The 16,754-nt window shown below is 46.5% G+C and overlaps 1 protein-coding gene across 2 annotated transcripts; it reads right to left on the bottom strand.

Moving 5' to 3' along the window:
* Window positions 1-5,132: 5,132 nt before the first annotated feature.
* C1QL1 (complement C1q like 1) lies at window positions 5,133-15,355 on the bottom strand. 2 transcript variants are annotated; one of them, XM_072645992.1, is made up of 2 exons: window positions 14,491-15,352; window positions 5,133-6,892 (listed from the first exon to the last, which is right to left on the bottom strand). In XM_072645992.1, exons 1-2 carry the CDS (start codon window positions 15,088-15,090, stop codon window positions 6,713-6,715), a joined length of 780 nt encoding a protein of 259 aa, XP_072502093.1. In that variant the 5' UTR covers window positions 15,091-15,352; the 3' UTR covers window positions 5,133-6,712. The 2 variants fall into 2 exon arrangements, with proteins under 2 accessions (XP_072502093.1, XP_072502092.1); XM_072645991.1 differs by having other exon boundaries at window positions 6,746-7,236; window positions 14,491-15,355.
* Between the last annotated feature and the right edge of the window lie 1,399 nt (window positions 15,356-16,754).

The following is a 16,754-nucleotide window of genomic DNA, read 5'->3' as shown; positions in this document are numbered from 1 at the left end:
GACAGCTAGCTGATACAGTGGACAGAGTGCTGGATCTGGAGTCAAGAAGACCTGAATTCAAGTATGACCTCAGACTCTTACTAGCTATGTGACCCTGGGCAAGTCTTTTAACTGCTATCTGCCTCAGTTTCTTCAACTGTAAAATAGGAATAATAGTAACCCATACTTCCCAGGATTATTGCGAGGATCAAATAAGATAATATTTCCAAAGTGCTTAGCACAGTGTATGATACATAGTAGGCCCATAATAAATGAGTGTTTCCCTCTTTCCTATTAGGTCATGGTCCCCTGTGAGTTTTCACCTCCTTATGTATTTTCTCTGAGGTGAAATAAAGGCAGTCCTATTCCCAATACCCATATTAAACATTGAATCAAGGACTCTATTACCTACATTTGGAGGAACTTAAAATTATACCTAAACTTTCTTTTGGAGATTTTCCTGTATTAATTCCAGATGAGGGCAAAGATCCAGTGAGAGAAACTGTTATGGGGTCAGCCCCCAAGATTAGCCCCTGGTTATATGAGGCTCAAGGTTTCTGAGGGCCATGAGTTATGCATGGATGTATTTATCTATTCACAGTGTAGCCACTCTCCTACCCCATAGAATATAAGTTCCTTCAAGGCAAGGACTGAAGTTTTATGGTTATTATTTTGTCTTTGTAGCCCCTACATCTAGCAGGGTTCCATGTAAAAAGCCTTTAGAGAGTTTGTTTTTGAATAACTGAGGTTCCATCTTCATGGTTTAGTCATGGTGTGGCTATTGTCACCCTGGCCCCAGAGTAACCAAAGCCTTGGGGGAGAGCAGCCTTTAGCTCACGCAGTTTGCAGCTGTTCAAAGGTATTCTCTGGCATCTTCCACTGATCAATGGAAAGAGCTTTCCATTATTCCCAGACTTCGATGTGGGGACCACATGGCAAAGATTAGGAAATATGAATATGCATATTTATGCATATCTATTTCATAGGGTTGGGCTTGGGGGATCATAGATTTAGAGCTGGAAGGGACCTTAAATTAATCAAATCTAACCCCACCATTTTTACGAATAAGGCACTTGAGGCTAAAAAAAAAAAAAAGCTTGGACAGCAAGGTGGTGTGGTGGACTCTGAGTCAGAAAGACAAAAGGCTGAATCCTGCCTCAGACATTTACTAGCTGTGTGAGCCTGAATAAGTCATTTAAACTCTCTTCCTCAGTTTCCACATCTGTGAAATGAGTGGATTGGTCTCTAAGGTCTCCAAGGATCTTTCAGCTCTAATTCTATAATCCTATGAAAAGACTTGCCCTAGGGTACCCAACTAATAACAGGCAGGGCTGGGATTCCTGAGTCCTAATTCAGTACTTTTCATTCCCTAGTCCAGGGATGGTGAACCTGTGGCCTCAAGGCCTGTAGTCTTCTAGGCCCTTGGTTGCAGCCTTTTGACTGAGTTCAAGTTTGACAGAACAAATCCTTTTATTAAGGGGATTTATTCTGTCAATTTTGGATTCAGTCAAAGGGCTGCACTTGATGACCTAGAGAGTTACATGTGGCCTTGAGGTCGCAGGTTTCCCATCCCTGCCACCAAAGGTTCTCAAAATGATGTTTGAGGACTTCCGGAAAAGGAGTCTGTAAGGTCAAAATTATTTTCATAATAATACTAAGACATTTCAATTTCTAACATGGGAAATATTGATGAATATAACCCAAAAGTTCTTGGGAATCCTCAGTAATTTTTAAGAGTATTACTTGAGACCAAAATGTTTGAGGATCATTGGACTATATTAAGTTGAACTTTAAAGCACTAAAGTAATGTGGTCTATTATTATTAATTCAACAAATATTTATTGAATTCTGACTTTTTGCAAAGCACTGGACAGGCAATAAGGTATAGGGATGGGAATAAGATTATCAGGGACCCTTCAGATTTCTATTTCTAATATCCACAAAGAACAAAAAAACCTCATTAAACTAATTTTATTAAGTGGCTCCAAGGAACATGACATATGGAGTTGAAATTGGGAAGGGAGGCAAGGGAGTTTGGTAGAAAAAGAATTTGGAGTCACCTAACCAGAATTCAGATCTCAGATCCTTACTTCCTGTGTAACTTAAGAGAAGTCGCTTAACCTCTGAGCCTCAATACCTTCACCAGTGAAAAGAGGGGATTTGATTTAAATAACCTCTAAGATTTCTCTGAGTTCTAGACTCATGTCCCCAGTAAAAAAACTAAGCATCAAAAATGGATGGGAGGGGCACCTAAATGGCAGAGTAGATAAAGCACCAGCCCTGGAGTCAGGAAGACCTGAGTTCAAATCTGACCTCAGACATTTACTATCTGTGTGACCTTGGACAAATTACTTAACCCTGATTGCCTCCAAAAAAAAAATTGATGAGAGAGAGCTCAGGAATCCCTTAGGCTTGGTCCTATCTGAAGACTTTTAAGTGGACAGGGCAAAACTGGAAGACCCTGGCTCCAGTGTCCTTCAGTGTTCATGTCAGAGCATGGGTAATTTGGGGCAGTGAAGTCCCCTAGATAAAGTTCCTCTGCCACAGAGGAGAGTAGGGACTGTTCCAAGTTACTGACACAAGATCTTTCACATCTTTTGGTCAATGAGGGGTCCTGAAAGCTGGGCACTGCTGTTCCAGGTATGACTTCACATCTCCTTCCTCTTCCAAGATAGCTAAAAGACTAAGAGTGAAGTGGCACTAGGACTAGGGTAGAGAGAACATCCCCTTTGGGGGATGTTAGGGACAAGTGAAGGTTTTGATGCCTCTGGAGATCCCTGGAGTGGATTAGAGAGGGCTGGAGAGAATAGAGAATGCAGAAGGGAGATTTTTGAAACAACAACTAGAGGACAGATGTGAATTTCCTGCCTCCAAGACCTTAGGAAATTAAAAAGGAGGGAGTATTTATAGGGTGTACACACATGATAAAACCTCAATTATTGGCAGTGTTGAAGTAGAGAAGTATATACCAGTGTAATGAAAAAGGCTTAAAGAATTAGCGTACCTTACAACTGCAATGTGGTATAGTGAATGACTCTCTCTCTCTCTCTCTCTCAGAAAAAAAGGGACAGGCCATCAAAACAAAAAATACCTTAAAAACTGGGTTTGGAATATTAGAAATACATTTTTAATATGGCAACTAGATGGTGCCATAGTGCACAGAGCACTCAGGGACGGGGGGAGGGGGTGGGAGTTAGGAAGACCTGGGTTCAAATCCAGTCTTAGACCCTTTCTAGATGTGTGACCCTGGGCAAGGCATTTAACCTGTTTCTATCAGTTTCCTCAATTGTAAGAGGGGAATAATAATAGCACCTATCTCCCAGGGTTAAATTCATAAATATTGCTATTTATAAAGTACTTTGCAAATCTTAAAGTGCCATGTAAATGCCAGCTTGGGCATGGTGACAGTGAAGTTGTGTCTTTCTCATTCTAACTTCCTAACCTCAGGTGTGGGGTTAAGCAGTGGTGATATCTGTCATAATATCCAGTTCCTACTCTTCTTCCCAAGAAAAAAATCAGATTAAGAGGAAAGGTCATAGGATTTAGAGCTGGAAAGGCCCCTAAAGATTATCTAGTCTAATTGCCTCATCTTACTGCTATGTATGAAGGGAAGTTAAATGACTTGCCTAGGATCATATAGTTGATGTCAAAGTCAGAATTAGATTCCAGGTTCTCAGCCTCCAAATATAGCATTTTCTCCTGACTATACTGCCCGCTGGCTGCCAAGCCCAATGTGTGACCTTGGATATGTCTCTTAACCCTGACTGCCTCTATCAAAGGTACCCACAAGACTTCTGCCTGCAGTAAGACTGGAATGCCCAGCTCTAGGGTAGCCATAATCTCATCACAAACAGGGAGTCTCTGAGGGAGCCAGTTTTGTTTGTAATGGGTGCCTACACAGCATGAGGTCCTCTCCTGAGCCTGAATAGGAGACCCCTAAAGTTTGAGTTGTCCAATGGTAAATATTAAAGGCTTCTCCTCTTAATCCCTGTTCTATGACTGTGTACTCAGGGAATGCAAATTCATTTTAGAATTAGCCTGAGCCAAAAAGATTTAGAAAGAAATCCATAAATGGGAGAGAAAAAAACCATTTAATGCTCTCCATTGGCAAATAAAACTAAAGGCTGCATTACCTGTTGTTATGGTTTTACATTCATCCCTTACTACCCCTCTAGGGTGGATAATTGAAAATTGAGTATATTTATGCTTCATTTTGGAACCGGAAATGACATCTCTTCCTGGGATGGATCTGCGATCTTGATAAAAATGGACTCGTTCCTGGCCATACCAATCTCCCCAGATTATGAAGATAGAACTTCCAACACTGTTACCACCCTCCCCTACTCCTACATTTTACTTTTTCCCCTTCTCACTTTTCCCCTCCTTTCTCCTTCTTCCAGTCAGTTGGACTCAACTATCTCTTTTTCTTTTCTTTTTTTAGTCCTCAGCTAAACTCAAAACCAGTGACACTGAATTTAGTCAGTTTTCTCTCCTGGTAGGCTTTATGAAACAAGACCAATAGGTTTTGGAGAACAAAATCAATGCATCTAGAATAAGAGGGGAAACTGTCAATTGGGGGAAAAAATCTTTTCATCAAATATCTCTAGTGAGGGTCTGATATCCAAGATATATAAGGAATTAACACACACACACACACACATACATATATAACCATGAGCCATTCATCAATAGAAAAGTGGTCAAAAATATGAATAAACAGGTCTCCAAAGATGAATTGCAAACTATTAACATTTGACAGATTGCTCCAAATAAGAAAAATGCTAATTTAAAATATCCCTGAGGCTTCACTTCACCCCTAGAAAATTGTGAAAGATAACAAAAGATGGCAACAGCCGATGTTAAAGGGTTTATGGGAAAAAAGCACACTAATACACGCTTGGTAGAACTCTGAATTGGTCCAACTGGTCTAGAGAGTAATTTGGAGTTCTGCTAAGAAACTAACTGAATTGTCCATACTTTTTGACTCAGAGATTCCCCCTTCTAGGCATATATCCTGAGGCTTTCCTGGGCAGAAAGGTCCCAAATATAGCAAAATATTAATTGCAGCACTTCATAGTTCTGAGAACAAAGTAGGCATCCATTGATTAGGGAATGACTAAACAAATTATGATGTGTGAAAGAAAGAAGGAATATTAGGAATGCAGAAAAGTATTTATATGAAAGGGGTATTCTGTGTGAATAATCAAGCTTGGCCCTAGAAAAGTGTTTGCACAGCAGCTTTACACTGTGAGGTGCCCTTATTTCAGAGATAGGGGAGAGGGGCAGCGACTCTGGACGGGGTATACTGGCAACACACACACATACACATATATGTATGTATATATTCCTGAAAGGGTGGGTAGAGGTGGAGGGAGGGATATATTTGGAAATGAATGTGATATAGCAACCAACCAAAGGGCATCAATAATTACTTTAAAAGAAAGAATGAGGAGCAAGGACAGTTGCATTGACCACTGTACCAGACTTTTTTTCCCCTGCCTTGCAGACTCGATCTAGAGTTGAATTTAGATGGTCAAATGTTCTATCTTGGACTTGGTAACTGAAATAATTTTAATCTTTAGGTGGAAGAACTGACTTCCACACCCCTCTCTCCTTTTGCATCTCCCCATGTGAATTCTTTGCCCTGGATGACTCACATTTCACTTTGGTTGTGGGGGGGAAATAGGGCCCCTGCAAGGTGAGCTGAAGCCCCATTCATCTGTATGGGTTTGGTCTGGTCTGAAGGCAGAGAATGGACAAGATGATTTCCAGAAAGCCCAGCCAGGGTAAATGAGAGTAGATGATAGTGCGCTTCTCCCCAATATCTCGGGTCTCAAGCACACGGATCGCAAGGGAAAACTGTACTCAAAGCCTAGAACGCTGGAATCATCGAGGATGAGCGCCGGAAGAAATCACCTGGTTCAAACTCTTCCTTTCAGAAAGGATTCGCATGTCACTCAGGCATCAAGCCTTCTCACATTCACCTGTTCTCCATCTCTCAAGGGTCAGGGTCAGGGCCACATCGCGCCCCTCTCCCACCCCACTCTCACTCAGCCTCCACGTCTCGGACCGACGGGAGGAGGAACCAACGGGATGGACTTCTGTGTTTTTATTATAGCTTTGGTCAGACGGGGCGCGGCGGAGCCGGGCCGGGGGCTTTGGGTATCGCTGGGGGCAAGGGGATGGGGGGATGAGGAAGGCTGTCCGGGGCACCCCCCTACCGTGACCTCCCCAGGGTGAAAGGCAGAGAGCGGGAGGAGCCCCTGTGGAGGAGAGGCTTACCTTTCTGACAATTTCTCCTCCCCAGTCTTCCCCGGGATTAAGAGAATTGGGAGGGGGACGCAGCACTCCGAGACAATATACAGTCTTATTATACATATATACAGTGCAGAAGGGGTGGAGGTCTTTACAGCCCCGGGACCAGAGGGGACGTCTGTGAGCAGGAGCCACCCCGGGGCCCTGGTCTGTAGCCGCATACCTGGTGGCCCCTAAGGTCCCTGGTGTTACAGCAGGCTGAGGCTATCTCCATCCTCCACCCCCCAGCCCCTCCTTTCCTTTCGGGATCTCGTTGGGGAGGTGGGGGGCGGGGAAGGAGGCAGGAGGGGCCCGGGGACATTCTCTCTTCTCCTCACATCTCGTCCAGGTTGCCCCTCGGGCGTGGCTTGGGTGGGAGAGGGTCAGGGAGGGGCGAAAGAGGGAGAGACGCCCTGCCTTCACCCCGCCCTGCCCGGGCTCAGTCGGAGTAGATGATGAAGCCGGAGAAAGTGCTGTATTTATTACTGTTGCCGCCGTGCGCCTTGCCGCCGTCTAGCTTGATGAAGACCTCGTCCCCAGCATCTAGGTGAAGAATCACGCTGTTGCTGGCATAGTCATAGTTCTGGTCAGCGTCCTGGGCGATGGCGCTGGCCCGGACCTGGGTGCCGAGGTGGGGTTCGGGTAGAGAAACCGGGAGAAAGACACAGAGGGAGGAACAGAAGAGAGAGGAAGGAAAGGGGGGCAGAGCAATAGGGAAGAACAGAGAGGGGAGGGGCAGAGGATTAGAGACAGAACACAGAGGAGAGGGAGAGAGGATGGCGTGGGGGTGCAGAGGATAAGAAAGGGGCGAACAGAGGAAAGGGAGAAAGGGGAAAAAAGGCAGAGGATAAGGAATGGAGGACAGGGAGAGGGGAAGAGAGACAGAAATGGGGGAGAGAAATTAGGGGAATGAATGTCACAATTCTTGCAGTTAGCTCCGCGTACAGTTGGGCTGCTGCACCTCTGGAAAACAAAGGGACAGAGAATCCCCATGGCCCCCTTTCAACTCTTCAGTTATCTGATCTCCAATATTTTTTCATTTATTTGATCAGAGGGAAACAATTTGGAAGAAAACAAGAGGAACCCTTTACCTCCCCCCACCCCACCCTCCCCAAAAAAACCCAAGCCAGGATCTACTCCTTGCTGAGCTTTGGAGTTAAGATGGAATCTTCCTCTTTGGCTTGGCCAGGTGGTTGAGTGTGGGTAGGGAGTGGTGCAGAAGAGGAAACTTGTATACAGGTTTATAGGCCCCCCCTTATTTTACAAAGAACCCTGAACCAGATCATCTCTAGGACCTCTTTAGCTCAGTTGTACTTTATTCTATCTTCAGATGTTAATTAGGTACCGGGAAGGAGGAGGGGAACCAGAAAACTTACAGTTGTTCTCTGCCCCTCCCCCACCCCAAACTCCCAAGTGATTGAAAAGGGGACTGGGATGGCATTTGGTTTTTGTAGCTGAAAAGTCATCTTTATTCCTTTCCTAATAATTTCTCCCATTCAATAATAATAATTTTTCCACATATACGTACATACATATGTGTAAACATATAGAGAGAGAGAGAGAAAGAGAGAGAGAGAGTTTTACAGTCAACTAATGTTTTTGGCCTACATCACTGAATCTCATCTGCTCTTCATAATCAACTGTAAAGTGGTAGAGCATGTGTTTATTATTCCCATTTTACAGATAAGAAAACTGAGGTTCAAGGTTTATGATAACACATTTAAGGTCTACCTACTAGTTGGTGGTAGGGAAAAGAACTCAGCTCTTCTGACTCCCAGTCCAGTGGTCTTTCCACTACTATACACATAAAAGGCAATTCTTTTATCAGAAGGAAACAATTCAAAAGAAGACAAAGGAGACTTTTCCCCACTCCACCCCCGAAATAAGCCAGGATCTACTCATTGCTGCACTTTGGGACTCAGATGGAATCTTCCTGTTTTGCTTGGCAGGGTAATTGAGGATGCTAGTTTCAAGCTAGCTTAAAAACTACACTAAGACTTAGAATTCCCTCCATCTCCCACTCAAATGGAAGTTGAGTTTGTAGACCCCACCTAACCCATGACCAGGGATATGGCCATATGGTCTCTTCCCTCTAAGATTCTCCACCTTTGGAGATGGTTCCTTCTTCCTTTCGGGGATAGAAGTGAAGAGACAACAAAAAGGAGTGAGGCATCAGCAGCTCAGTGCAAGGAATGGGCATGCCAGTCAATGTATTTTCTCCTTCTCTGGTTTATCTTGAGACTTTAAATCTCAGGTTCATGAGTCTGTTAGGTTCTTTGCTTTTGAAGGCAACTTAAGGAACTAGAAAGAGTATTGAACTTGGAATCAGCCAATCTGGGTTAGAGTACCAGTTGTGCTACTCACTACATATGTGACTGTGGGCAAGTTGTTTCATCTGTAAAATGGGCTTAATACATTGCTTGCCCTCCCCAAGTGAGGATCAAGTGGGATAATACAGGGTATCCTCAAAGTCTTGGCACAGTTCAAGCTATTAAAGCTTAATATCTGCTTAGGTAGGATTGGACTAGATAGCCTCTGATGTCCCTTCTAATTCTGAGACTATGATTTCTACAGAGGAACTGAATGGGGAATTTGCAGCAACTGTCCAACTACTCTCAATCTGTAGCAGGGCTGAGGTCACATCCTTTTGATCTGGTCCCTAGAGGGGAAACTGACGTGTGGGAAGCAGTATATAAAAGTATTAAACTTAAAACTGAACCAGGACTTTGGGGAAATCTTATATCTGAAGCTCCCTGACCCTCACCCACTGGTGTGACAAAGGGAAGGGTAGCTACTTCCCCACTGCCCATTCTGAAGGGTTGCCCTCACCCTCTTCCCTGTTCTGCATTCCCTCTCATGAAAATGTCCCTTTGCGTTGGACTGTAGGGGATGTACGTATGGTTGTAGGGGATTCTAGCTGTGGCCCAGGGGAAAGGTGAGTCCCTGTTCTGCCTTTTCCTGTAACAGTTGGGGTCACTGAGTCTTGAATCCCAGGATCTGGAGTCACTTGAGGATGTGGAAAGGGATGAAATAATCTTAATGCCAGCCTCATAGAAGCAAGAGAGACATTTAGTCATTGTTCTTGCCTATAACCTTAGAAACATCTCTGATCCTTTAAGAAGCAGAATGAGTCCTTTTTGTTCTGCTCCCTTCCCTAATTCTCCCCAATCTACTGTCCTTCCAATTTATGATCCTAAGATAGCCAATTGAGGGGCAGAGTACTACCAGAGAACTGACTGCCTCCCCTGGACTCAAAGAAGTAGTTCAGGTCAGTGATGGAGTGCATTTTTTTGCATGCCATTCATTTAATGCCCAAACATCCAAATTCTGGTCCCTTTTCCCTGACACATTCCAGGCTGTATGTGGAAAAACTTCTGGTTGGTTTCATAATCACTCTGTAGTGGGCTTACCCAGGGGAAGATTGGGGTAGGGTGGGGAAACTTAGTTTCTCCATCTGGGAGATGAATGAGAAGATTCTGTTTTTACCACTGATACTTTCAGTTTAGATTTTTGATATGATGAAGAAATAAGGGCTTTGGGTGGGTTTAATATTGGGGAAAGGTTTTGAAATGCTGAGTACTCCCGAGAAATAAGCAGCTAACTTTTGGTGTTCTCTCCCTGATCTTAGTGTCATTTATCATTACGTATGCTTGTTGTTATCTCTGCTAATACATTACTGGTATTTATTTTTATTACTCAGATTAATATGGCCTTAAATCATTAAGACAGTATATTTTTAATAATCAAATCCATCTTAATATTTGTTGAATGAATGATATAATAATCTTGCATTAGAAATCTCCTGGTGATATGACAAGGCATCTAGAAATATTATGATTATTGTTTATTAATTACTATGGTTGTTCTTGAAATCATCCTAATTGTCTAATGAGGCATCAAGATTTATGCTATTCCAGTCTTATTCCAAAGGACAGGAAACTGAACCTCCAGAATCAGGACCTCAGAGACAGAAAGGAGGAAGGTATTTGGGATTACTAAATGATGAGGGAGATCAGGAAAGGGAACAAAAGAGACCCATTTACTGGATGTCTGGTATTCTAGTGGAGGCTGGATAACCACTTGTTGGTGATAATGTAGAGTACATAATAAAAACTTGCATTTCCATTTGACTTTAAGGTTTGTAAAGTTTACATATATTATCATGTGTGACCTTTACAACAAGACCCACTTTTTACAGATAAGGAAATTGAGGCTCAAAGAGGTTTCAGCGACTTGCCTAGGATCATAAAGCTATTCATGTTTTATTCAAGTAAGGTGTGAGTGTATGATGCAGGATTTGAACTCATATCTTCCTGACTACAAGTCCATGTTACCCCTTCTTGCTTAGGTAGGGTTAAGCTAGATAGTCTCTGGTGTCCCTTCCAAATCTAAGATTCTATGATTCCCATGAAGGAAGAGAACTGGGAATTTCAGCCACTGCCCAATTGGCCTCAGTCTCTTGCAGGACTGAGGTCACCTCCTTTTGACCAGTTCCCTGGAGGGGAAACTGAAAAACAGGAGGCAGTATATAAAGATGTCTGGAGTAAAAGGATCTATGTTCAAATAATTCCTCTGAAACTTACTACCTCTGTCACTTTGGACAAGTCAGTTAATCTCCCTGGGACTCAGTTACTTTATCTGTCAAATGAAAGGTTGGGCTAAATTGCCTCTAACGTTCCTTTCTACCCTGGGTCTAAGATGAAAGGTTAAGGTTGTGAAGTAGGCCCATGAAAAGGGGAAACAATGTTACTGGGGTCAGTTCCATAGAAAAAATGCTGAAAACAGCCTAATCATTTCTATTTCTTCTATTTCTTGAATTATGCATTTGTGGTGTTATTGAAATTTCTCTTGTTCAGTACGCTTATTTGGGGTTCACCTGCCCTGGACTTGAGTAGGGACTTTAAAGAAGCCATCCACTGAAGAATCGTCCCTTAAATTCTCTTGACTCATGAGCAGATGCTGTGCTCCCTCAGTAAGCAGATCCTACTGATGGCCTAGATGTATAGAGTGGCTTCTCAGGCAAGCCTCTCCTAGTCTTCTACTCCAACACTATTTGTAAACTAAACCTTAGTACAGGGTAAATGTATTTCATTTTCTTTGGAGAGATGATGGGGCTGCCTCCCTTACAACATCTCTGTTCAAATGGATTCCTGGGCCATGACTGACATAGTTCACCTCTGGTCACCAGTTGTGGCTGAATCTTTCCTTGGGCTTTAGAGGCAAAACACACATTCCTGAACCCACTAGAAGGGAAGAAGCCAGATCTTTTTTATACTGCCTTCCTATATTAAGCTAATTCTTGCCTCAGTCTCCTCTAAAAACCACATCTCAATAGTCTTCCCTTTTTCCTGTTTGAAAAAAAAACCACCCACTTATTCTTCTAGAATCAGTATTGCAGAATTTTTGGACTGAAAGGGACCTTAGAGATCATTTAGTCCAATCTATTCGTTATTCAGAAGAGGAAACTGGGGCCCAGAGCAGGGAAATAACCTGCCCAAGGTCACACAGTGGCAGAATTAGGATCAGAATCCCTCTTCTCTTAGTCCCTAATACTGGCCACAGGTGCTGAATTCCTTTTATGCCCCATACCCAATAGACTTCCACACCCCTTTATATACTCCAAGGTTGTAAAGCCCTTCTCTTTAGCCCCTATAAATGACCTGGGTACTGGTGGAACAACCTTCTATCTTATAACTGCATTGCCTAACACATGGCTGGGTCAAAGCCAACACTTCCTCCTCCCTGCCCCCACACCCAAGGATTCAGTTTAGGAGTCTACAACTGTCTGGGGTCTAAATCTAAGGACCTGTCCACCCATTCTTTCGAGAGAGTTCAGGGATGTGGGGTGGTGGTCAGGGAGATGAGAGGGTTTGAGGAGAATCTGAGCATCCACAAATAGAAAACAAAAAGTGCAGGCTGGACCTCAGCGCTAGGAGAAGAAGTCAATAACAGAAATGAATGGTCTTCCCAGAGTATCCAGGAAGACACCCCCAGCAGAGAAGAATGAAGATTTGGGGAAAGACCAACTTCTGGACAATGATTGGAAACCCTTTGTCTTGGGCTTTAGGGTAGAGAACCAGGGGGAAAAGGAAAGAATTCCTTCTCTCACACAACAACTTTCCCTATTGGCTCATCCTTAAATCTGCTGCTCCTCCCCTGGTCCCTTTCTTTTTCCCTTTCTCCCAATCCGTGTTCCCTATCCCTCCTCCCATCTCTGCTCCTTTCCCTGTCTCTTCCTTCTTCTTGTATCTTCCTATGAGGCTAGTCCCAGGTGCCCACATCCAGGGTTGTTCTGGAAGGGAGAAGGTGGAGAGGGTGCTGACTTGGAGCACATCACATTAAATTCCCCCCCCCCCCCAAAAAAAAACAAAACCTGGTTAGAATGAATATCATGAACAAAAGGACAGCTTGACTGGGTGGAGAAGTGTGTGTCAGGGCTAGTGTCAGGGGTCTAGAGAATGATCATGTGGGTGGGGTTGTAGGCATTGATTAAAGGCTTAAAGGTGTCTGTGCCTCCAAATGGTGGGACTCTCTCCTCCCCCACTGGCTGCATCCCTGAGTCATTCACTGCCCCTGAACTTCTCCCCATCCCCACATGCCATCTCAAAGAGTAGGGCCCCGATTTGCCAGGCTCTGCCCAGACCATGCCCCTTGCCTGAATGTAAGGCTGTTTTTCTGTTTGGTGATGGAAGTAAGCTGTCATTATTTCTCCATAAGTGATATTAGTGTATTTTTAGCATTAGGCACCTCCCCTCAGGCCACCCAGTGATGGGGCAGGGCTGAGAAGTGTGGATATCTCATTTGTCTTGGAAAGACCAAGCTCACAGCCCTTCATCCCAACCCCTGAAAGCTCTGAATTCAAACTTTCTTTGGGAAAAAGGAGAAACTCGGGGCTCAGGATTCAAAGGTGACATTGCTGAATCTTTTATTGGTGATTAATAAGCAGAACTGCGTTCTAATCAAGGCCAACCCCTTACAGGGGCCTGAGGTTTGCCCAATTTAGCAACTGAGGGCAGAGATGAAAGAAGAATAAGAAAGGATATAAGACAGGGACACAAACGTACCACCATGACTTTTTCCTGATCTCCACCCCCTCCACCTTTAGCTGCACTTATGAACCTCATTTTGGCAGGCAGAGTCTGAGAAGGCAAGGGCTATTTGAGAGAAAAGAATAATCTGACGCTAAGGTCCCAATGCAGTCCTTCCCTACTCTGCTCAGTTGCTTGAGAGCCCTTTTCTCCTGCCCCCACAATCTGAGTATTTAGCTTGACCATCGACCCTAATCCCTAGGTCAGTGGACAGCCATGAGGGACATTTCAGCCCAGACTCCGTCAAAGGAATAATTATGGAATGAATTTGGGGGCTGGGACAGGGCAGGGGAGGTGGCATTAGAAGCTTTCCTCTTTCCCTTCTCCCTCAAGGTGAAGAAGGCAGCCACAGCTTCCTGCATTTCTAAGTTCGATCCCAGGTTTAGAGGCTCCTGGGGATTCGAAGTAGGAGGCAAAAGGGGAAAGACTCTCCTGGGCAGGATTTTTGGATGCCACCCTTCCCCCCATCCCAAGCAAATAAGGAGGAGAGAGGAACTGCAGCAGAACTCAGACACCCGCAAACCATGTCTCTGGGAGGAAAACTTTTCCCACAGGGACTACCCTGCTAAGTCCTGGGGGATGGGGACGCGGCTGGATGCTGATTTACTCAGTATCTTTCTACCTGAAAGAAGGTCGGCCAGAAAGCCCGGAAAGGCTATAGGGCCCGGGAGGGTGGGTTTCCAGCTCTAAAGCCCTGTGTGCCCTGGCGATCCTAAGCCGGGCATTCTCTAGGCATTTTTTCCCCTGGGCCCTCCCCACCCACTCTCAGTGCCCACCTGTCGTTCCCCTCTTCGGATTCTAGGATTTACACCTGGAAGAGAATTTAAAGAACATCTACTCCAACCTACTCATTATACAGAGAAGGAAACTGAGGCCCTGAGAAGGGAAGTGAATTGTCCAAGGTCACAGCAGCAAAAACGAAGACTAAAACCCAGGTACTTGCTCCGAATCCACTGCTTTCTACACACCGTACCATCGCAGAGCCCGAACTCCCTATTGCCAGTCACTTCCTCACCCCCACGCCCTGACAGCCCCCTACGTCAGTGACCCTGTGCTAAAGTTTCTCCGTCCTCACTTACCCTGCCCTTCTCCCCACTCCACCCCAGCCCCAGCCTCTCCTGGTCCCCACCTGCCCGTTCTTGCAGAGATCTGCCCACATGCTGGTGCCATCTCCTCCTCGCATCAGGACGTGGTAGGTGAAGAAGTAGGTGCCCGGGATGTTGCACGTGAACTTGCCGCTGGCCGCGTCGTAGTTGTTCCCCAGGTTGGTGACCACGTCGTCGAACTTGAGGATCTCGTAGCCCTCGTGGGGATTCTTCAGGCCAGCGTAGAAGGCCACACGGGGCACCGTGGTGTAGGTGGCCGTGCTGATGGCACCGTTACCTCCAGGGCCCGGGAGCCCAGGGGGACCAGGTTTCCCGGGCTCACCCTTGTCCCCAGGGGGGCCCACAGGGCCCGGGGGACCGGGATCTCCTGGGGGTCCTGGGGGTCCAGGCTTCCCGGCTCGGCCAGGCTTCCCCTGGGGTCCCTGCACCAGGGTGGAGGGCGGGGGTGCGCCACTGTGCTCGCTCAGGGGTTCACCGTCGGGGCGGGCGGCAGTGGTAGAGCCTGGGGCCCGGGCCGGGTAGGGGTCGCACACCATCCGGCAGGTGCCCAGCATCTCATAGTGGCCGTCGGGGCCGCCAGAGCTGACGAGCACGGGGATCAGCACGACCAGGACCAACAGCATCACCACTCCCACTGCGGCCGCCAGCAGCGTCTTCCTCCCGGCGCGGAGCCTAGCAAGCGCCGGGCCGCCCGGTCGCGCCGTCGGGGCAATGGTGCCAACGGGGCGGGGGGGCACCAGTGGGGCGCCCGTGTTCAGGGGCGGTCCTGCGGAGCTCCGGGCATGGGGCCGGGCAGAGCGCACAGCGCTGCCTAGCCCTTCTCCCTCCTCCCACCCTTTCTCCCTCCCGCGGCGCGGCCCGGACTGAGCAGCGCCGCCGCCCGCTCTCCGCCTCCGGTTTCCTACAGCTGCCGCGGCTACCGCCCCCTCGACCGGGCCCCGCCCCCTCGGCCGCTCCCCCGGCCGCTCCCCCGGACTCTGCAGGCGGGAGGACCGGCAGAGTGCCGGGCGGGGCTAGGGTTCAATTGGGCTGCAGGAGGCTGGGACCCGCCTCCGGAGAGGGGGAACGGGTAGGGGCTGAGGAGGAGGGGGTGCTACGAGAGAGACGAGGAAAGAAACCAACGGACACATTAAAAAAGAGAGAGAGGGAGAAATCTAGACTAAAAACGGGGGAGGGGAAGGAGTTAGACAGATATACCAAGAAGGAAAGAGGGAGAAAGATAGGAAAACAGAGAGTGACCAACAGGGAAGAAGACAGTAAATAAAGACTCGGAAAAGGACAAAAAAGGATTGAGACTAACAAAGTGTCTGTCTTGACAGAGGAGGGGGGGAGAGAGAGTGAGAGAGAGAGAGAGAGAGAGAGAGAGAGAGATTGAGCTCAAAGAGACAGGCACACGACAAAGTGAGAACTGAAGTGGACAAAGAGTGATGAGTACTAGGGTAGTCATGATGGTGATATCAATCCGCTTTCATTTGTGTCGAGCTTTGGAGGTTCTCAAAGGGCTTTCGCTTCTTGTATTTAAGAAGGAAAGGATAGGAGGATAGGCGGAGGAGGGATAATGAGACAGGTGGGAAAAAGAGAAGGCAGAGAAAAGGAAGGGCAGAGAAGGGAGAGGAGGGAAGGAGGAGATGGGATAAAGGCAGGATGGGGTAAGTCCGACAAGCAGGGGCCACAGCCCGGGGCTCTTGCAGTGTGGGAAGAGATGGAAATGAGATGGGATTACTTGGATCTAATAGGCTGTGAAAACCAACATTTCATCCATAGTGGCCTGACTGATCAGCGCCTAGTGGAAAGCTTTGATTCCAGCCTGAGTGCTTCTGGAAGAGCCTGGGCTGCTCTAGAAGAGGCCCCCTGATCCCTTGAATTGACAGCCAGGTTGTTGACACATCTGCCACCCGGGGACAAAACCTCTGAAGACAGAGAGGCATTTCCCATCACCTCCAATCCTCCAGCACCTTCCTTTCATACTTGGCTCCCAGCAAGAAACTGGCCACACCACCCTTCCTTTTTATTTCGCTCTGAAGCACTCCCCCATCCCCAACCCTGAATTTACTGCCAGTGGAGAAATACCACCACCACCACACACCCCCAGGAGAAAATTAACGGATTTGATCTGTTTCCCCAATGTCCGAATAAAAGAGCTTTTCTACAGGTGCTAGTCCCTTCTAAGACTGCAGTGTATACAGAGGGAACCCTTTGGAATTCAAGGGGTTAATCTCCCACCCCCTACGCCTTCCACTCCCAAACCCCCCAGCCTCCCACATCTCATCACTCAGCTCCTTTTTCC

The sequence above is a fragment of the Notamacropus eugenii genome, chromosome 2 (genome assembly GCF_028372415.1).
Source record: "Notamacropus eugenii isolate mMacEug1 chromosome 2, mMacEug1.pri_v2, whole genome shotgun sequence".
NCBI classification, from domain to species: domain Eukaryota; kingdom Metazoa; phylum Chordata; class Mammalia; order Diprotodontia; family Macropodidae; genus Notamacropus; species Notamacropus eugenii.
Note: the sequence above shows the minus strand (reverse complement) of the source record. Positions and strands in the feature narration are given on the sequence as shown.

Bases quoted from the DNA above. Each gene is read 5' to 3' on its own strand.
- C1QL1 (XM_072645991.1), bottom strand. From the start codon at position 15,090: ATGCTGTTGGTCCTGGTCGTGCTGATCCCCGTGCTCGTCAGCTCTGGC. The intron at 7,237-14,490 runs GTGGGGACCAGG...TTTGTTTTCCAG, and splicing joins ATCTCTGCAAGAACGGGCAG to AGGTGCAGCAGCCCAACTGT.